Raw genomic sequence first — 22,857 nt, forward strand, 5'->3', positions numbered from 1 at the left:
GAAATGAGGAAATGGCAGATCATGTCCATTCATTTTACAAGGTGAAAAAATGTTGGAAGTCCCTGAAAAGATAACATAGGCAAGCAGCTGCTTAACTGCAGTAGCTTTCTATCTGTAAACATACAGGTCACTAAAGCAAGAAATCCTTAGCCATTTTTCTTCTAGTGGTGCTAGCACTCTGCAACTACTAGCAAGGATAAAGAATAAAAGTATAAAACCTACAGGCAGTGGGAACTATAGTAGAATAAGGCCATGAAGGTTATTAATCTGCCTTTGGTCATCACTCAGACCAAATTGGGACCCCAAGCAAATATGCAATTCAAGAATCTGGAAAAAGGGGAACTGTCATAATAGAGGCAAAATCAGATGGGTGAGCATATAAACCAGAAGATCAGCAAGCTGCATGAAGGCCTATTTCCTGTACATTTTCAGGCCCTAAATCTCTTAATTGAAATGTCAATGGAAGAATTCTTGAACATGAGGGCCTCACTCGACAATTTGCTCTTCTAGTTGAGTGGGAAGCAGTCAAGCACTAAGTTGGTATTTACTGTCAGCCTTTCCTGGAGTTTCCTTATCACTCTTCTCAAACCAATAAATGAACCAATGTTCTAAAAATTAGGATTTGTTTCAGCTTTATACGCCGACACAATGAGAGGCATGCTTTGAATGTGTTACAAGCACAGAATAGATAGATCTAAACCAAGGTTTTTATTCTCAATACTGGACCCCATATTGGTAACTAACTAGTATAGGTCAGGTTGGTACAGTATTGCCCAGTATCAATATATGGTATGCCCCTGGAGATTGGCACAGCAGCTGCATCATGTGTTGACAGAGGGCACACCAGCCTCCAATATCATGTTGGTTGCATGACAATGGTATTGTATGTCCTATATTGGGATGTATGGTTTGTAGTTCGTATGAGAAACTGGGCTTAAACCAAGTTGAAAGAGTTATTAACTTGTGATAGAAGTATGGAACTAATTGTTGTTTTTAATCTCTAATCTAATTTTCATTTTGGAATTACACTGGCCAAATCACCGTTTTCATTTGCCTCTAGATTCCTTAGGCACCAGATCCTTATTCAGTTATTCCTACATATGCAGAGGTAAGACTGTTTCAATATATTGAAGGAGATGTAATGAAATCACAGTTTATTTTCAGCTTTTCTAATTTTCCTCATCTATGATGAATTTCATGACTGCATTTACTTTTCCCTTGACCTCACTCTTACAACCATGGCTTTGATTGATCTATCTTTTCTGGAGCTTCTCAAGATTTATTCCAATATTAGATCAATGTTCTGTGCACCTTTGGTCATCATTCATCAAGGTTTATTCTGTCATGGTATCCTTAACTTTTTCCAGAAAGAGAGGGCGAAAAAAGAAAGAAAGCAAGGAAGAAAGAAACAAGAAAAAAGGGAAGAAAGTCAGAAACAGATATCCTAAACTATCTTCACAACTAACATGAATGAGAAGAGAGAAACAAGAAAAAGGGAGGAAAGACGGAAACAGACATCCTAACCTATCTTCACAACTAACATGGATGAGAAGGGCATAAAACTAAAGAGATCAAGGCACTAAAGCGAAATCCTCATGGTTAAGTTTCATGGCAAACCTGCATAACCTTGTTCTTCTTTCTCCTTCCTAGGTTCAACAAATCAATAGCCCCTTTTTGTAAGTGTTCTAAGGCCATAGTTACATGATTGGCCACAGTTAAGACCCTCTTTGTTAAGGATTAATCCCAAAGGCATAACATAAAACATGCATCAGAATAACTAAGAATTATCCTGAAACCTTCATCTTCACAGCACTGCAACAATTTGGAGCAAAGATATAGAAGGAAGCCCCCAGCAAAAAAGAAAATTGAAAAAAAAAATTTCGACACCTGCATTATTGGTTGTTGCTACCAAAAATTACATTAAATTATTAGGGCAACAGCACCACTACTGGTTCCTTAAATGGAGACAGAACCGAAAACACTCTCAGAACGTTCATGCTTAAAAATCAAAATGAAGCTGGCAGAAATCATATCAATGCGATGAAAAGTAAGAACGTAATTAACATGTGACCATCCTTGGAATTGATGGGCCAGAGATACCTACTGTGATAATTATGCTATCTTGATTCTATTGCTCCAAATAAGAAAGAAAAAAGAACCAGAAATGTATATGCAAGGGTTGGCTGAAGTAAAGGGTCCTCTTGGAGCATTATGTGATCAGTCCGTGACAAATCAAAACTTACATATATGGTAGTATGATCTGCATTGTTATACTGGCTGAAAGGTGGGTTATTTGAGCGACAAGGAGGACCAAGGTTCACAAGATGAAAATCCAACATATAAGAATGTCGAGATGGTGGTTGGTAGTCTCATGTGGATTCAGTAAGGGATAAGTACATGAGGAGGATATGTAGGGATCAGGGAAGAAAAGAAAGAAGATAGCACGGCCATACAGAATTACAATTGGATCAGCAAGGACATTGTGGTGAAAATTTACAAAAGGTAGTAGTTACATTTAAATGGACATTTAAGAAACAACTTAAAAGAAATTGTGTTGACAGGAGGTTTTATGAACGAATGATTTCTCAAGCTAAATTTGAACAGCTGCTATTAGATCATAGTTATGCATAACATTAATGATCCAAACATATCAGAATATTCTATTAATCCTCTTTCAAGCAAGAAATCCAAAGACAAGCTAAAGCAAGTTGCATTCTTTAATCAGTGATTCAAATGAAGGGGGAGATTTTAAATAATCATCTGGTTGTGTCTTTTCTATGTTTTTATTTTTATTAATTTTGCTCATATTTATATTAGAAAAATGTCAACGTTCAAATGTGGATGTAAATACTGGATATCAAGACTCTGTTTTACATGAGATAAGAGATGAAGCGACCACTCCTGAATAATGAAACTAAAATTCACCAAACATGAATAGTGTGAATGCTAAGTCACCTAAAAGTTTCTGAAAACATGCTTAAGTGTTTCCCAAAATCATTTCTAGTCAAATAATTAGCAATTAAGTATGCCTACTAGCAAAACTAGTCAATTTTGCAAATAGCTCATAAACTGTTTGGAAACTTTTGTAAAGATCACTAGCTTTTTCTTTTCGTCTTTTCGTGTATGCATATGTTTGCTCTGTTGTCGTTTCTTAATTATTAGAAAAATTATAGAGACACCGCTCCCAGTTTGGACTGTTTACCCTCAGGCCCCAAAACTTAAAAAGCATCAATTAGCCACAAAACTTTGAATTCATTACAATGTGGCCTAGTCGCCTATCCCTATTACAAAATGTTATCATATGAGAGTCACCTGATAACTAAACTTTTGTAAAATTTTAGAATTGCCCTTCCCACTAACTTAGCAAGAGCCTGTTGTTTTGGCATGAATTGAAAGGGGGAAAGGAAAGTCACAGGGACAAGGGTGCTTTGAGATCTATGCAAATGGATGGCTAACAAAGGATTGAGTGCTTTAAGATCTATGCCGACAAATTGATGGCAAAAGATGAATTGCTTTAAGATCTATGCAAATGGATGAATGATAGAGGATGAAGTGCCTTGGGATATGTACAACCAAATGGATGATAAAGGATTGATTGATTTGAAATCTGTTATACGAACTAATGAAAATGACAGATAGAGTGCTTTGAGGTCTATGCAAACAGATGGATGACAGAAGATGAAGTGCTTTAAGATCTATGCAGGCAAATGAACGATAGATGGGATGCTTTGAGATTTGTACAAGAAAATGAATGGCAGAGGATGGAATGCTTTGAGATCTACGTAGGTGGATGAACGACAAAAGATAGAGCACTTTGAGATCTATGCAAGTGAATGATAGAGGATGGAGTGCTTTGAGATCTATGTAAATGGATGGGTTATAAAGGATGGAGTGTTTTGTGATCCATGCAAGTAGATGAATGACATAGGAGGGAGTGCTTTGAGATGTGCAAGTCGATGAATGATAAGAGATAGAGCGCTTTAAGACATGCAAGCGGATGGATGATAAAGAACAGAGCACTTTAAGATCTATGTAGGCAGATGGATGACAGAAGACAGAATACTTTGAGATCTGCATAAGTAGATGAATGAGAGGATGGAGCACTTTGAGATTTGTGCAAGTGGATGGTGATAGAGGATGAAGCACTTTAAGATATGTGCAAGTGGATAAATAGCAAAGCGCAAAGCGCTTTAAGATCTATGCATATGGATGAATGATAGGATGGAGCGCTTTGAAATGCATGAAAACTATGACCTGACCTCTCTTAATTAAGGGTATTTTGATCTTTTTTTCTCACTTCATTAACGATGTCAAGATTCATACAGACAACTAGGCTACATTGCAATGAAAATAAAATTCTAGTGCCTAATTGAAACTTTTTAAGTTTTGGAGGTCCAAGTATTATTGGCCCAAACTTGAAAGGATGCTTCTACAATTTTCCCTAATTATTTGTTACTTATATCTGTCTTCTCCATGAAATGACCTTAAATGGCAAGAATGTGACTACGACTAAACCAGCAATGCAAAGGAGAAAACAATAGCAGGATTCGATGAGATTGTTGAGAATTATATCCTGAAACCAATCGTGTGATGATTGAGTTCATCTTTGTATATAAATTATTAATTAATGAATAATAGTTATTCTAGCATTTTTCATCACAAAGTTACATCTTCCTTGAACTCTTGTGTTGTGATGAAGTCCTTAGAACTATGTTAGTATACGATAAAGAGAGGATTTATCGTATAGTTATTAAACATGTTCGCGATCAAATGATACGTCATTACAGGATGATGACGTTTATCGAGTGGAGATCGTTGTGTGCTATATGGGTTGGTTGTCCTCTTAACCAAAGAATGTGGTGACACTGGTATGGCATATAAGTAAGAAGTACATCGTCACTGAACAAGTGACTCGCCTGTCGAGCTTTCTGCTGTCAAAAACTGCTCGCGAAGCATATGGGTATAAGTATCCTTCAGACCTGAGATCACCATAGTGACTTGCAAGCAACTCACTGTGCTTTGGTGCCGAACTATCTAGATTTCTAATACAGTGACGGAAGGCTATTGGGTACAGTCAAGTACTTGCGAAGTCTGTGCATGGATCAAGATGGGATTGACGTCTCCGGATTATTGGAGTTGATGTATCACTGTATTTCAATTTAGTAAAGTCTTGTCCAAGGTAATCCATAAGATGGATTTGAAAGGTTGAAATACATTGTGGATGAAGCAATCTCGGTTGACAATTAATCTGAGATCATCCTAGAGCATCCAGGATCAAAAGAATGAATTATGCGGTAACCATGTGCATAGATTTTGAAATATTTCTTTGCGATAATTCGACCTATCTGGACGTCGGAAATCATTGCTAGATGGTATCTCGATTAGTATAGGAATCGATTCCTGTGCTACCAGCTTAGTGTTTGAACCTATGGAGTCACACACAAGTCAGACACCGTAGAAAAGTATTGGCCTATGTTTATGTGTCCAATTTGGAAGTACTTGATTTGATTGAACATATAAGCTAACTTGATTGAGAATTAAGTTATAGGTCAAACGGGATTGAAGAGTTGACTATGTCTAGCTAGCACTACACATGAAATTCAGGTTCGATCCTGGAGATGAATAGTTTCTGATCTATGATCCATGGAGCATATGAGAGATTGGATTTAAATGCTAATTAATTTCAAATTAGATCTGAATTAATTAGACTTAATTGGGTCCAAAATTTCAAGTTAGACTTGGTACAAAAGTCCTAAAGAGTTTGAGATTGATAGCTTTTCGAAATTGTTTCGAACCAGCTTCGAATTGGATTCGAATCGGATCCGTTTTGGATGAGATATGAGAAATCCTACTTGCATTGGGATTCCCCTCTCCCTTGGGCCGACCAGCACCTGAAATGATGCTGATTGTGGGCGTCCCATGTAAGTGTGGGAATGGGTGCAATGTGGATGCCATATGTGATGGCAATTGTATCTCATGTAGGAGTCCTTTCATAAGTATTGGACTGATTCAAAGTATGTTTAAGTTAGGAGTCCTATACTTATTGGGTCATGGAAATCATCTATAAATAGAGAGGATCTCTACCTATGGATGCATAAAAAAAAAATCAGATTGAGAGAAAAGAGAGAGAGAGAGGCGTGAGAAGAGGGAGTCCCTACCTTCCTCTCCTTGGCATCTCCCCTTGGTGCCGCCCCTTCTCCTTACCGTGGGCCCACCTTGGGCGTCCTCCTTACTGGTGTGAGGCATCACACCAGCACCTCTCCTCCCTCGTTTGATTGGGTTGCGAAGGTGATTTGATCAGAGTTCATCCCGCTTTCCTGCGTTGTCTGACGTGTATGCAAAGTAGAGGATCTGTACTTCCATGCCTCCACGAAGGTTTGTTTCAGATTTTTAGAGATTTAATCTCTAATTCTGTTGGTAATCAGGTAAGGATTTAATCTTTATTCATGTAAATTAATAGAAAATTTTTAGATGCAACCTGAGCTACCTGAAAAGAAACGGTTTCCTTTCCCTTCAGAGATTACTTTTTATCCTTCAAAATAATAGCTGCAAACACACTAAGTTCACATGTTCCACTCCAATAGCATAAGTTATTAAGTGGATTCTAACAAATCCCTCTCCGACAATAATCAACATCTGCTGAACCATATCGAACCAATTGATTCAGAATGTACGGAAACAAACCAATCAATTACTGGCACAATTCATTCCATTGGTTCAAAAGGATACCCCACCGCATCAGAGAGAGGGAGTGAGATGGGAGGGAGGGACGGAGAGCAACAAAAGCCCTCATCAAAACAGGGAACTGAAATCAGCAAAAGTAATTAGGGATCCACTATTTCGAAACAAAACAACCGATCCCTATTTCAATGAGGTCTCTCTCTCTCTCTCTCTATTCCTCTCTCTCCTTCTCCCCCCCTCCCTCTCCCTCTCCCTCTCCGGCTCTATGTCAATACACCCCAGAACAGCATGATATGAACCTGCACAATGCCGAACCGATTGCCGTCAGGTGCTGGCAAACCTTGGTCAATTAAATAGATGTCTTGTTTGAACTTTCTTTTGTAGTTTGCTTATGCTACTGTGACAAAAAAAATAATGAATTATTAGAAATTGGAGGGGCTTCCAATAGCTCAAAGTTCTTCATGTACGAAACCTTTTCTTTTCTGGAATGGCAAATCACATGGTTTGGACATGAGCAAACAGTTATGTGGAATACTGACAAAAGCTTCCTGGTCCTTAACCATTAATAAAGCCATCTAACGTACCCAACACTAGTATTCTTATTACCTTATAGATATTTTCCTGAACCATATAATCTATTTGGCATATAAACAAAAAGTTATTTGTTGGAACAACATTGTAGGGTTGAAATTCTCACATATTTTAGAAGGTTATACTGCTACAAATAACAAGTCAGATCTAAAATTAAATAAATGGAATACACTATTAAATTAATTGTACGTGGAATTAAATCAGAGTTTCACATGTACCCATCTTCTGTTGGTACAGAACTAGTTCTTCTCCTAGCACCAACATCATCTTGAGAGGAAACCAATGTATCTGATCTGCCATCTTCATTAGATGGCTTAATTGCCCTATCTAAACTTTTCTTACGATCTTTTTTACGAGAACATCGTTGATTCTGCTCTGATTGGATATGTTCATCTTCTGCAATGGTAGTAATTGGCATTTCAGGGCTGGTCAGTTTTATTTTCTTCCTCCTGCATCAGATAACACAAAACTTAGTGTGTTCAATATTTAAGAACAATAAATAACAATTACCATGTATTAAACCTGAAATATGTCAAGAAAAATAACTAACAGATACAAAGGCAATGGTATACTTTTTTATATTTTTTGAGAACTGAGGAGAAATCCCTGCTGGTATCTGGATGAGGTCAAACCTAGAACTTAGTAGGGGTGGCAAAGGGTGAGATCAGGTTAGGTTCAGGTTGGGTGAAGTAACGACAGCAATATACAAAAATCGACCCATACCCAAGCTAAGATCAGGTTAAGACCTCCTGACACATATCACCCATGGGTCATTTCAGGTCACCCATTTTGACCCTAATCTAATCTATTTGCAAGACTTGGGCCCTAATAGACCTAACCTAACTTATGAAAAAATCTAATCCTCACAATTGTTACCAGCTAATTTGCAAAATAACATAACAACCCATATTAAGAAAAATACTGACCACTCAAAAAGTTCTTATTCAAGATTATAACAACCTGAACTAAATTATTGCAGCCCAAATAGAACTCTACCATCATGACCCAAGTTAGGCCGAAGCTCTAACCCATATCCAACACTGTTTAAAGTTCAGGTTAGCAAATTTTACCCATACCCATCCTATCTTAAAAAACCCTCAACCCAAACCCAACCCAAATTGGGTCAGATCAGGTCAATTTTCTTACCTAGGCCTTAAGTATCAACCCCCAAACACTGAATCAACTACACTAGTTGGCACCCTCTGGTGGTATAAATCTTTGTAGTACACACTACAACACTATGAAACTCACATTAATCAAGATACTTAGTTATTGATGAATTTTCCCATTATTTTTTTTGCATAAAATCTTAAATGTTGCTTGTACAGTACTTAGTAATGTAAATTACTAATATTTTAACAGCCCACCTGGGGTTCATGTTGCATGCCACCAGCTGCATGTCACGCATCATCCCTCCTGGGGTTCATGTTGCTTGCCGTCTGCTGCATGACATGCGTCATCCCTCAGCTGTGGGATGTCTGCGAAGTACTTTTTGGAACAATGAACTTACTCCCATTGCTGTTAGAGATTTTTGGTGGTGGTTACCATAAATTTTAATGATATTTCCTTGTTTCAAAAATTGGCCACTATGGCCGTTATAACAGTTCTGGTCCAAATCCACTACACTATCATAGTGGTCCTACATGGCACTTGAATAAAGCACTCAATATCACATCAAGCAAAAAACTGCTATAGCAGCTGCAGTGGTACAAATTCAAATTCAGCAATTTATTCCTTAGTAGGTTGGACCGGTCCAACAATCAGCAGGTCCAACAGGCTGTTTAAAGTATGGGCTGGTCTGGTCTTTGTGTGCCTTAGCCAAACAGTCAACAGGAGAAAGAGAAGTGAGAATGAAGGCCAGTCTGTTTAGTGAATTATGTTATATGATTGTGGACATCTTTCTTTTATGGTTGATGTCATGATTTGGACATCTTTGCTTTATAGTGGATGTTATGTAACTGTGGACATTCTTATCCTATAAGTGATGTCATTATGTTTGGTGGATGATGATACTTGCCATTAGATTGTGGGCATTTTCGGATGTTGACCTGATATTTTGATGTTAGGTAAAAGATGTTTTATAGCTCTGCTATTGATTGTTTCCATTATGTTTTGCATGAAGTTATGCAAAATATTGATTTTTGATAATTAGAAATATATTGATATGTTATAGCAGCCTACTGTGAGCATTCACATCCAATATAGCACTTGATTATTTTTTAAATTATTTTTCACATAAAGCTAATTTAAAACACAGAAAAATAATAATATATTTTAGCCCGCATTGAACACATAGCACATGCCATCCATTATTCACTATGAAAACCCCCGATTGCTATGTGCATGGCATCCAATTATAGATACATTGGTTATTTCTGCATCCATGTTTGATGCACTGCATAGTCACACCTCAAGTTTCGAATAAATTTGAGTCTTGAGACATGACACATGGTGAGACCTCTAATTCAAGTGGAAGTGTAGCAACAGAGGGGAGGAACAAGGGTTTATAGAGAAAACTAGCTTGAGGAATGTAAAGGCTTCCTACTTGTAAGTTGAGCCCAAACAGCCAACATTATTTTCTTAGTTAACAGCAAATATGAACTAAGGCATGTGTTACACGTGTAATTCTTGCTATCAAGGCAAACTAGCAAAGAGGGAAATCCACCCTAGCATTTTCAGCAAGTATGGCACTAACTGAGCAAAATGGAGAAAAAGGACTCATGTAGCCAACCCCAACTAATTTGGGATTAAGGCTTAGTCGAGTTGAGTTGCCATCAATCTAGAAGTTTCCATGTTTTATTTACTAAGCGATTCCAACATAAATAACAAGGTAAAAATTCTAGAAATCAGTCTTGCTACAAAAGAAATGATTTACACATTAAAAATAGGATCCACGAGATAAGTCATGAGCATAGACCTATCCTCCTCCAAGGTACACAAAGAAGATAAGGAATATTTAGCATTTTGCATGCTTCATAACATTCACCAAATTCTTAACTATATTAAAAATCAACTAATACTGATGAATCAATAATACTCTGAGTCTCTGACATCTCTGAATCGTGAGGACCATGTCAGTTCCATAATTACCATTTCATTTCTACATCTTATAATTAACTTTATGTTGCAAGCTCTATCATGTCAACAGGCAACGGATGTCAGCACACAATATTGATTAATCACCGACACCTTAAAATTGTGATAAGGAACAAGTCAGTTTCTAATTATTATTGCATTTCTACATCTAGTGATTAATTTTATGGTAAAATTTCTTTCATATTAGCAGGTATCAGACATCAACATACAATGCACACATCTACCTACACATGCATATAATAGTTATATAATGCATATGAAAATGCATCCTTCTATACAAATATTATAACTTTTCTTAGAGAGTGATTATCTATATATGCACATGTACCCGCATAGAACTCACATGGGCTTGAGATACATGTTACCCTGCAAATGGACTGACATATACGTAAATCAGAAAAGGCCTGTGTTTATTTCCCTAATCCAACAGCAAAAGAGAGCAGTTTTTCTCCTCTTCCTTTCTTCACCCATTGTCACTCTCCTGGTAGAGAATATATGGGTAATGGGTTCAGATCTTGGTTCATCATGAAAGAAATGCAATTTCTATTCTATTGTCCTTTTAGGTCTAAAATTTTGACCTAGGCCCATTTCAGTTACTCAGTGGGATCAGGTTCACCACAAGATGTGTTTGAGCACTTGGATCTAAGTGACTCAGGATTTTGAGCTATCATTTGTTGGATGTGCTCTGATGATGTCCAGCTTTGACTAAAGAATATCACGCAATGTGTGATTAGGCCCAGGTTTGGGGCCTAAATACGATCTATGAGATTTGGATTTTGCATTTGATTTAAAAACAAATATTTGTTACCCACTTCCAAACCTGCCAAAATATGTTAATGTCACATTGTTTGCAGTAGATGTGAATTCTGATTGACAGCACAAAAGTTGCTATCTTGTTAAGCTAAAAGGTGTATATCATTCCCCAATTTATTCTTTCCACCATGACAGTAAGTTATTCAGTCTATGGCATCTCAAACTCTACTTAAATCATCATGTTAAGAACCAGTAAATTAGTGAACTCATCGCTTTTTTAATCTTTTAAATGCCACCAAGAATAAATCATGAAACCATAATTAGATATACTAATTATGCTACATGAATGATGAGGTTATAAAATGGCTGACAAATTGTCATATTATTCCATCTAGCACAATAGGTTAATTTGCAAAACACGCTTTTAATCCCCTTAGAATCATGACAAACTCGAAACAATAGGAGACTTTATGTTTTATCAAGATTACATTTTGCATACATGCTCAAGTCCTGGCGGCCGTCATTTAGACAAGAATGGGACTCATTTCAGCATAACTTTGTGCATTCAGCAGTAATTCAGGTAAAATGGGAAAAAGGTCAGAAATAAAATCCTTAGATTGAGAACAGATTAAAGAATGTTGTGTTAACTCTAGGCATTATCCAACAAACTTTAGCATAGGCGAATAACAAGATTAGTAATTAATTAGTTAAGTTGTCAGAAACATGCGTGCATGCAGACACATTCTTTTGAGAGGAAGGGAGCAATCTCTGGTATGCCATGAAATCTCAAGAAAATTATGATTAAAAGATCATGAATAATTGGAGCAAATGCAATAATAAATTGATTTTAGAGTGGGAATTGATTAAGCTGTATTGAAGCCTGCACAAAATAAAGATGCTTTTTTAGAATACAATGCTTTCTTATTCTCTAACTTAGATAGTTTGGACTTTGGATGATCAAGGTTCTTTCAAAAACCCCTTTTTTTGGGGGGGGAGGCCGGGGGGGGAGTGGGGGTGGCGCGGGTGGTGGAAGATAAGCTAATTAATATTTCTGCTCTCGCAAGCATTCCTAACAGAAAATCATTTCACAGTAACATCAGAAATACAGTTCATGGATGCAAGCACAAATCCCAGAATTATCACTTGTATCTTTGAAAAAGGTTGACTATGTTTCCAAGATATATAAGCTAATTAATAGAGCAAGAAAATAATATCATAAACTCATCATTATCAGATTCAAATCTGATGAATTAACAGAACAAAAGGAATATACAAAACAAATACGATATGAACTGATATCAACCTGTTAGCCGAGATACCCTGCAATGCCAATATAAAATTTTCTGAAAAAAAATAACAAAATAAAGAGCAACATAAACAATATCGAAATAAAGGCAAACAAAGAAGTACTTTGAGCTCAGGGGCTTATCTGACTCCTTTCTTTTTCTCTTTGAGTTTGTATCCCCACTTAATGTAGTTTGCTTATGGATTGCATTCTCTTCAAGAGCACACCCTTCCTCTTCATTTTTCCTTTTGTATCCACTTGAATTGTCTCGAGAATCTTTAATTGCCAGAAGCCTATCATTTGAGAGTATTGGTTGCTTATCCACAACGTCAGAATCTTTAGTGCAATATGCATCATGTATCTCAATAACATGCTTCTGTCTACCACCCTTCTTTTTCACCCTGGTAACAAAGAGCAATGTCACAAATACAGCATTATCATCTCACTTAACAGAGTTTATGTTTGGTGGAAGTTAGTGTGTGTTGAAATCACCAACTTGAGGGGGGAAAGGTGGGGGGAATACAATAATAATGCTAATTCTTCTACAGTAAAAAGATCTGAAAAACGGATATTGCCTGTCATCTATATATTCATGCTATATGCAAGCTCACAAATAATACTTGCCTGTTAAATGTAAGATATAAAGAAAGATAAGTATTGGCATGAATTTAGGGCATGTTACCAATACACAATACCAAACAAGCATGTCAACTCACAAAGGGTGCACCCATGTACCACATATTTCACCATATTTAATCAACCAAACTCTGTTATTTTTAGCATCTCTAGCACCTCAAATTCTTTGTGAACCTACTCCCAAATTTTCAACAGAAGAATGACAACCCAGCAGTACCATGATACATAGATCACAAAGGCACCAGCTTCTGCACTTTTTTGCGGCCAAATGCATTGTAGCTTCAGTAATTGTTTCAATAGTTTCAGCTCCAGTTTTAGTTGTTTTGGCCAAACTAATAGAAAACAAAATATGCACGAGGATAAATCAAGCGGAAAAACAGAAGCACAAAAAAAAAAAAAACAGAGAGAGAGAAAAGTGAAAAGATGAAGTAGACATCATTGTACAGTTCATTCCATTGTTCCTAACCTTCGACTGTGTGGTGAAAATGATTTCATGCTACAACAGCCCAAAGACAATAATTGAACAAAAGCTAAAATTTCATATACTATTTTATTAAGTGACGACAATTAAAGACATGATAATCATAATATTGATGCGGCTATCATGATTCCATATTTTCTCAGATTTTGACTAGTCCAAGTTTGATTTTTGAGAAATGCTTCTAGGAAATTAAAGATAACAATATGTGACAAAGGAACAGCCAAAGAAGAATCTATGCTTAAAATTTGGTCTCACGAGTCAGTGATAGTAAAATTCTAAAACTCCGATTTCTGATTAGCTCTGTGCAAAACCAAAAAAAGAATGCTTTCAGTTTTGGAGTCTTAACAAAGCTTTAAACATGAGAACAGTAAATATAAAAATAATACTAAGGTAGGTCAGCAATCTAGCTGAGAGCAAAATTTTACACGCCATTACCAAAGTGTTGTCTGCAAGCTTAGCTAAGAGGGTTCTTGAGAAAACAATATCATAAGAACAAACAAAAGGATAATGAAGACTAGCAGACCGTTGAATAATGGAGTAGAGATGTGGGTAACAAGACAGACACTACAGAGGACACCCAATGCATCAAGTTAACTGCCATCGGAGCTACACATGACAGGCTCCAACTATTGTGAGAAACTTAAATTTGCATTGCTCAGGATTGAGACATTTATCCTAACAATAATATCACTAAATTTCCCCAATGTGCCCCTTTATGAGACATCTCCCATTGTTGGCAATTTCATTCAGTTTTTCCCCCTCTTCACTCTTTTCCATGCACAGCAAAGGGCCCATGTACAGAAGAGTCCAGACTCTGGAGTGAATTGGTGACGTGCTTTTGTATATTTTTGCTTGTATTGCCTCTTGTACCTCCTCATTTCATCACCAAGTTTTTTTTACATATATTTTTTTTTATCTTTGACCATCCAAAGACTTCTCAAGTAATTCTCTTAATAACCAGTCATCTGCTAATGACATTTAATTTGGTTTTGTACTGCTAAAGTTCCAATTTCCTTACATTATTTACTGTTAAGAGATGTCACATTTTCTTTTTTTAAATCCCATCAACTTATGTTTAGACATTTAACAATTTCATTTCTTTTCCAGCACTGAGTATATGGCTGTAAAGGTACTATCTTATGTTGCATGGCCAGGCTGTCCCACAACTTGTTACAATCAATGCATGATTATCTTCTCCATTAGAAAAAGCAATTAGTTTTTCAAAAATTTGATCCACATCAAAAATAATTAAAGGTTTGTCTCTTCCTAAAATGTTTATTAGCAATTACCAAGCCATGAGCCAACACAATCTCAAGTAATTTACCTGAGGATATCCTTATCTTTGAATATACAAGTTGACTCAAATGACGGCAGAACAAATTCATCCATCTGCAATAGAATAGAAAAAGGATAAAAGAGTAAATAACTATCTGTATGCAAACTCTCTTCCCAAATGCAACAATTGAACAAATAGTAATAATAATTCTCAAATAATTGTTACATTACCACATAATATCCACAAACCTTTTGTAATTATGTATGGTTCAATAGAAAGTCTAGCAAGAGTTATAAGCACCTATGAGGTCTTCAATTCTGGATTTGGAAATCAAATTAAGAGAAACCAGCATAAACGAGAGTAATTTTATTGAGAAAACAGATTAGTTGCAGTGATCAATGTTAGAATAGCTCGTTAATAAAGAACAGGACATATATTGCCGACATTAGTTTGGCTTTTAAGATTGTTGGTAAAGAGAATGAAGAAAAAGAAACCCATAGCCTTTTTCCTAGCTTGTCTTGAAACGTCTATTTCAATATATAGCTTCCCAGTGTTGTGCACAATCCGGTACCACGCATTGAAGCAGGAAGAAAGTAGAAATAAAATAAAAAAACAATCAAATACATGAACAACCAAAAGGCTCGCCTCCACGGGGCATGCAAGCTTCACTATGAGAAAAGAGAATATTTACAAGAAGAGATCACACCCTCAATCCTCGTACACCAATCTTTCTCTCTCAACAAGCTCTCCCTCACAAAAGCTCTCTTTAGGAGATCCCCCGAATCCCTGAAATGACCGCTGTCTGACAGTCTGCCTAAGATACCCTTGTACCTCTACTCTCTGCCTGCGCTCCTCAGGCTGCTGCTACCGAACCGCTCCTTAGGCTACTGCTGCCGAACTGCTCCTCAGGGTTCTCTGCCGACCACCTCTGTCCCTGGTCCTACTCTCAGTTGCTGCCCACAGGCCTCTTAAAGGCCTCAAACGGAGTCCGATCCGAGTCCAAACAGGTCTCTGGACTCCTGTTAAAACTCAAAGAAGCCTTCCATCTGTCTGATCCTGACCGCGACTTCTAGTGCTCGTTCGATCGCGCCAAAACAACCCCCGATCCACGTAACCAATGCATAAGCCACGAGAAATGCCCTCGAAACGCCGTCAGTCTACCATGGACCGCACGAAACGCATGGGGGAACGTCCCGATCCACACCTCGTGCATGAACCGCGTGAAGGCTGCACGGGCATGCCCACTCGGCCGACCCGCGTGCGTCCGCACGCGCCCGCGACCGGCCTCCACGCCCACGCGCGTCTGCAGGTACGCGCAGGCTGTGGAGCCCGTCTGCCGCCCGTGTGCCATGCTAGTCCACCTCCTGGCCTTCTTTCGCGTGTAGTTTCTCTGTCTGGACTCCGTTTGGGGTGATTTTGATCTCGTTGGATTCTGTTCGTCGTCCTGAACCTCGTTCTGAGCTTATTGTGGACTGAATCTCGAGATATTTTTCACAACAATCTTCACCTTTACTCGATATTTGGCCTCCTCTTAATTTTAAAAGCTTTCTGGATTATCTCACCCCCTGCCCTAGGGCAAACGTCTGTTAATCATAGATAGGCAAACATGGGAGTTGAGCCAGACTGCTCGATCCCATCTCCATCGTATGCTGTGCTCCTCCTGACTTGAGACATGCTCGAGATAGTCTCCTGCGGCAATAGGAATTTCACCTTGCAATATCACCTCTCATCCTCCCGAGTCTCACGTCTCATGCCTGCTCCACCTCCATCTGGAGCTCCATCTCGCTCTGGGCTCTTCTTGACTCTTGAAGCTCCATCTCGCACTGAGCTCTCCGTCAGGTAGTAATATCCTCTCGTCCTCTTCTTTTCCTCCAATATTACCCTATCATCGTGCAAAACCTTCAGGATTCCTCCATCAGCTCTCCACTTGGAGCCGATCGAATCCAATCTGTTCAGTGAGATAAGATTTCATCTGAAATCGAATATATATCGGACCTCCCCCAATCTCCTCATTGCACCATCATGTGTCCTCCAACTGATCGTTCCGATGCCTCTAATCGTACAGTTCGATCCATCCGACAAATGAACAGTGCCCTCACTGCTCTCCAAAAAGTTAAACAACTCTACTCTGCAATATACATGATATGTGTATGCAGAATCTAAAATTTATTACTGAAAAGAAATAGATACCTCATTAAATATCATTAGAACATCATCCTCTGACTCGTTACTGACCGTCGCTACAGTAGCCCTCGTCCGATCTCTTCATTGTGGGCAACTCTGACTAGATGCGGCAACTCGTCGCACCAGTAACATCTGATCTTGCTCAAGTCCCTCGTCCTGAACTTGGACCGCCCTCGTCGCGATCTCTTGTTGCTCCGTCTGCTCCAGAAATCACCAAAGCTGAGCTGCCACTGCCTGAGCTCGAAGCTGGATTTTCATCCTGAGAACTTCATTCCGAAGAATCGTCACAGTGACCTCGTCCATCTTGATGGTACTCTTTTTCACTAAAAAAATAGTTATCAAGGATTCATACGAAAGGGAAAGCAATGCTAGCAAGACCAACGTCCTGATCTTCTCCTCAATTTTCTCGCCAATGCTGAGGAGATCGGTGAGAATCTTTTGAAAATGACTGAGATACTCCTGCACACTCTGTCCCTCGATTATTCACAGTTGGTAGAATTACCTTCAGAGAAAGAGTGCTGGTGAGGGACTTCACTATGTACAACTCCTCGAGCTTCGACCACATCGTCATCGAAAAATTTTTGCCAAGTACATGGATCACCACGGATCACCACATCATCCACAAGGTACAAGCAGATCATACTCACCACCTGCATCTGGAGCCGCCTCCAATCCTGCACCTCCATAATAATCTACTTCTTCTCACACAAAAGAGCATCGATCAACTCTTGCTAGATGAGCAGTCTTTCACCTTCACTTGCCACAAGGAGAAATTACTCTTTCTATCGAATATGTCGATCTCCACCTTGATTGAACATGTCTTCTTCATCTTCAATCTTGATCACTACCGCCATAACCTGTGCCCTGATACCACCTAGCTCTGATACCACTTGTTGTACAGGATCCAGTAATATGCATTGCAGCAAAAAAAAGAATAAATAAAATAAGAACACAATCAAATACGTGGATCAATCAAAAAGCTCGCCTCCATGAGGCATGCAAGCTTCGCTATGAGAAAAAAGAATTTAGAAGAGGAGATCACGCCATCAACCCTCATATACCAATCTCTCTCTCAACAAAAAGCTCTCCCTCACAAAAGTTCTCTCTTTATGAGATCACCTGAACCCCTGAAACGATCGCAATCTGACAGTCTGTCCAAGATACCCCTATACCTCTGCTCTCTATCGGCGCTCCTCAGGCTGCTGCTGTCGAACCGCTCCTCAGGATGCTGCTGCCGAACTACTCCTTAGGGTTCTCTGCCGACCACCTCTGTCTCAGGTCCTGCTCTCGGTTGCTGTCCACAAGCCTCTTAAAGGCCTCAGACGAAGTCCGATCCGAGTCCAAACAAATCTCTGGACTCCTATTAAAACTCAAAGAAGCCTTCTATCCATCTGATCCTGATCGCGACCTTTAGTGCTCGTCTAATCCCGCCAAAACGACCCTCGATCCACGTAACCAATGCATGAGCCGCGAGAAACGCCCTTGAAATGCCGTCGGTCCACCATGGACCATGCAAAATGCATAAGGGAAACATCCTGATCCACACCTTGCGCATGGACCACGTAAAGGCTGCACGCTCGTGACTAGCTTGCACGCGCCCGCACGCTAGGCCTGGGCCTGTCCGCACACCTGTGGCCCCGCGCCGGCCTGTGGGCCTGTTTGCCATCCATGTGCCATGCCAATCCACCTCCTGGTCTTCTTTCACACATAATTTCTCCGTCTGGACTCCGTTTGGATTGATTTGGTCTCGTTGGATTCTGTTCGTCGTCCTGGATCTCATTCTAAGCTTATTGTGGACCGAATCTCGAGGCATTTTTCACAACACCCAGCCAACTTTTGTTAATCTTGCAAAACAGCTGTCTCAAATTTGACAGCTTCCTTCAATTAAAAAGACATCATCTTGGTTATTCTGATTTCTGAAAGCAGCATGAGTCATGGTCTTTTGAAAAAAGATACTGCATCTTTGTTGCAATTAAGCCAAGCAAATCACTGGAAGAACTGATTGCTTTTTTATGATGACAGAACACTTAGGAAAACAACAAGGCTCCACCACTAATGTTTTGCAACATGGTCAAGCTCCAAAAGGAGCCAGCATTGCTTAAGCTTTTTACCACCAAAACTTGGTTGAAAGATGGTGGTCCCTGAACATGAAAAAAAGGCCTTTTTTCACTTCCATGTAGAGATAATACAAGAATAACAGCGAAGAAAAAAGAACTCTACAAGAGAGATCGAAGACCAATTTCTTCTAAAGACCCACAGACAACATTTTGCTTTTGGGTTTTAGTCTACGTCCTTCAAAAGCAAGCATTAACTAAAATTTCTCATTGTTGCAAATCATAATGACTCAGATAAAGTAACACTTAGCAAAAAGTAGGACATCCTTACATAGCAAACTATCTACTAAGTTGTCTTTATTTCATGCACCACAAGTTAAGATGTCCTTACAAGGAACAATTATATTTTAAAGTTTCAAAAAAAAAAATCTGAATTTGGGCACATCAAGTGAAACCATATAAAAGTCTTCGATAATGTAACAATCTACTAATTTCTCATAGATAATATCTAAAGCATAGCACTCACTGGGAACCCATTGAGTATTCAGAACAATATTCCTAAATCCAAACCTCTCAGTTTATAAAATGTAAGCCCCTTATTCCTGCATTCTACATGACAATATGTGTTTCTAAACTCCACCAAACAAACTACATATTCCATCTAGGCCTCATTTTAACCCCCAATATGTTGATCATGGGGAGACTGATAAGGCACATTCTTACAATAGACAAGAAAGTATAAATTTTCTTTGAACCAAAGAGCTGTAGCTCTTAATTTGATTTTCTATGCCTCTTTTAGCTAGTTCATTCATCAAATTTTTTATATTTATGTAATTCTTACCTTAACATAATGATGATAAGGCCCATTAAGCAACCAAGACACCGGTATTATCAGATGTCCTGAAAGCCTTCACCAAACACCATTTTAGTTAATGCTGCTTGGTTTTGAATAGGAGCCTCTCCTTTTCGACCTGCTTGAAGTCCATCTCCAACTACCAACCTTGTCATCACCCACTTTATAGAATTCCAAATTCTACCCCACTATACTCAACATTCACTAGAGGTAAAATGCTCTGTTGAGAAAATCACAGTTCCTTCACAAATATCTTTAGGGTTGCCATCAATTCTTTTAATGCATTTGGTCGCCACCTACATTCAAATGTCCATGACATAATTCAGTGTTTTATGTTCATCTAAATCCAAAATATTTGAATATTGAAAAACCTCCTCTTTTATAATTAAAAAAAAAAAATCTCCTCCCTCTCCACCAAAATATATATGCTCCTCTAAACTCTTCCTCCCTGTTATTTGCTCTTAAATCATGACAGAACTATATTCTCTCAAACTAATCATTGAATCTCCTCCAACAGCCTCCTAATATGTCAGAAGCTTGAAAACATTTTCCTTGCTTCGAGCTATCCATAACATACCCGAAGGTGCACGTCATTATGATAACTTAAGCTCAAAGACACCCTTCGTCTTTACTTTTTTATGTAATGTTTACATATAAATTTCCCTTTAAACAACATTTTTATCAGTCTTTATTGTTCTTATATTATCATCTCATTTTAATTCTGCAAAGTTTATCCATCACAGCCTATGTTGCAAAACACTTAAAAAAATAGAAGATTGTTGGAAAATCCCTTTCCCAAGGCTGGGCCAGAATATCTAGAGAACCAAGCTCTTAAACCTCGACTCCTTTCTCAACAGATACATTTTTCACAAACTAACTTAACTTTCACCTACGTAGGAAACTAGGTGCCAATTAATTAGTCTGAAGGCATCTTTCCTCCGCCTTACGTGAAATAAAAAAAAAAATTTGGATTGCAAATCAGCCTCTATACCTCTTGTAATTACAAGGCAGAACTTTTTTTACGAATATTATATTATGAACAGCCTTTAGACAAATGTAACTTAATGATAAAAATCTAGGGCATCAGCTATCGCAAACAAAGTACATCATGAAAAGAGGGAAAAATTGCAACACCCAAGCAAGTTGCCTTTCTTATTTATCTCGCTTCATGCACCTCAAAATGAGCAACTTTTTTCAATCAGACCCATGAAATCACTTCTCGGACCCCGATAGCTTCAGTTAAATCTAAAATTACAGTCTCAGAACACGATCCAGAAAAACCTAACCATTTTCCATCTATTACAATGGAAAAGAAAGGCCCTAAAACCCGACATCTCTTCGCGTTGGAAAGAGAGGGGAATCGAAATACTAACGGAAAGGACAAGGCCATGGGGGCAAGAGCGCTGCAGGGCGAAACAGACGACGAGGTGGTTGGCGAGGTCGCCAATGGTGGCGAGATCGGGCCTCAGGAGGACCCAGCAGCGCTTCAGGCCCTCCGACCGCTGGAACTTGGTCAGGAGGTGGCGATCCTCGAATTCCAGGCGCAGCCTGACCGGCTCCGCCATAACGAGAGAGGAAGGAAAGGAAGGCGATGGGATGGGAGGAGACTGGAAGAGAGACAGGAGAGCACGGGCAAAGGCTACCGTCGGGCCCTCGGAGGTTTTTGCCCTTTATGGGGTTTAGTGCGACGTCTCGGGCAGAATGCCGGTTTTTAAATCCTCCCAGTACTTTTCATCAAACAGAGAACATGCCGTCTCGCTTTCATAGAACAGTTAGACCGGATTTAGGCCTAACACAGGAATAGAAAAAATAATAATAATAATAATAATATTTTTTTATTTAAAATTTTTTATAAAAAATAAAAAAATAGAGAGAAATTTTTTTTAAAAAAATTATATTTTTTTTCAAACCAAATAAATTTGAAAAAATAAAAAAAAAAAGTAAGTAAATTTTTTATAATTTTTATTTTATTTTTTTAATAATAAAAAATCGAATTAATATTACACTCGAATCTTAGATTTTCTTTTTTTTCAAACACCTTACAAAGAACGGATGAACGGAGGACCTACCGGGGGTGACGAAGGCACTATAGGTGCAGTGGTAGAGTCGCATAGGCAGGGAAGCTCCAATGGGTGAAGGACCCGTGGATGGGTGATGGTGAACAAGAAAGAAGATAGGGGTGATAGGGTGGAGCGGAGAAGAAAGAAAAGAAGAGGTGGGGGTGTTGCGACAGAAAAGAAGAAAGAAGAAAGGATGAGGGCGACACGAGTAGAGAGTGGCGGGGGCACTATGGTTAAGAGTGATGGCAGTACGGCAAAAGCAGGGAGGCAATGCAGTTGCGGGAGGCAAAAGGTATTTGGTGGGGTGGAGCACGACCGTCAGGGAGAGGAGAGGAGGCGGTGCAGGGGTGGGATGGATAGGAGGGGGGGCGGTGCGGCACGAACTCCATGGGCTCTTCCATCATGGATGATGATGACAAGCCCGATGGCGACCGACGAAACGAGAGTTTTCACTGGGGATATAATAGTAAAAAAAATTATAATGTTACTTCCTTTTTCTTTCTTTCTTGCTTCCAAATAAGCCGAAAAGAAATTTTTTTTCTTTAAACTCACAACAGAAGGAAAAAATATATTTTTTTTTCTTTTTTTTTTACTAATATTTTTTTTTTCTTTCTTTCCCAAGCTCAACAAGCTACAAGAAAATTTCTTTGTGCATCGCGAGCGATATAGAAAATCCGACATAAAGCATAATGTTTTACGTCATTGGTCCACGTAGCCAAACTTTCCCACATCTATTAATGTGCCTATTAAATACTTGTAGGTATACTTTTTGATTTGAAATTTGAAATGACAAAAATATCCCTTTGTGTTGAAAAAATTATGACATCTCATTTCCTATTTATAATATCCCGTGGCCTGTTATAACATCTTAAAGCATATTATGACTTTTTGAAAATAAAAAATTATA

The 22,857-nt window shown here is 38.6% G+C and overlaps 1 protein-coding gene across 3 annotated transcripts in view; it reads right to left on the reverse strand.

The window, feature by feature from the left end:
- LOC105051277 (coilin) overlaps positions 1–21,583 on the reverse strand; it is a 41,451-nt gene extending 19,868 nt beyond the window's left edge. For 2 of the 3 annotated variants that reach the window (XR_012134521.1, XM_010931620.3), the window contains exons 1-4: positions 21,264–21,582; positions 14,848–14,912; positions 12,532–12,807; positions 7,491–7,721 (exon numbers count right to left, since the gene is read on the reverse strand). Coding sequence is in view for 2 of the 3 variants with exons in the window: in XM_010931620.3 (XP_010929922.1) it covers positions 7,491–7,721; positions 12,532–12,807; positions 14,848–14,912; positions 21,264–21,455 (764 nt within the window). In the remaining variant the exon portion in view is untranslated. Of the gene's footprint in view, positions 1–7,490; positions 7,722–12,531; positions 12,808–14,847; positions 14,913–21,263 lie in introns of all 3 variants that reach the window. The other variant, XM_010931621.3, reaches the window with a different exon arrangement.
- Positions 21,584–22,857: the final 1,274 nt, after the last annotated feature.

Source organism: Elaeis guineensis, chromosome 9 (genome assembly GCF_000442705.2).
Source record: "Elaeis guineensis isolate ETL-2024a chromosome 9, EG11, whole genome shotgun sequence".
In the NCBI taxonomy this organism is placed as follows: domain Eukaryota; kingdom Viridiplantae; phylum Streptophyta; class Magnoliopsida; order Arecales; family Arecaceae; genus Elaeis; species Elaeis guineensis.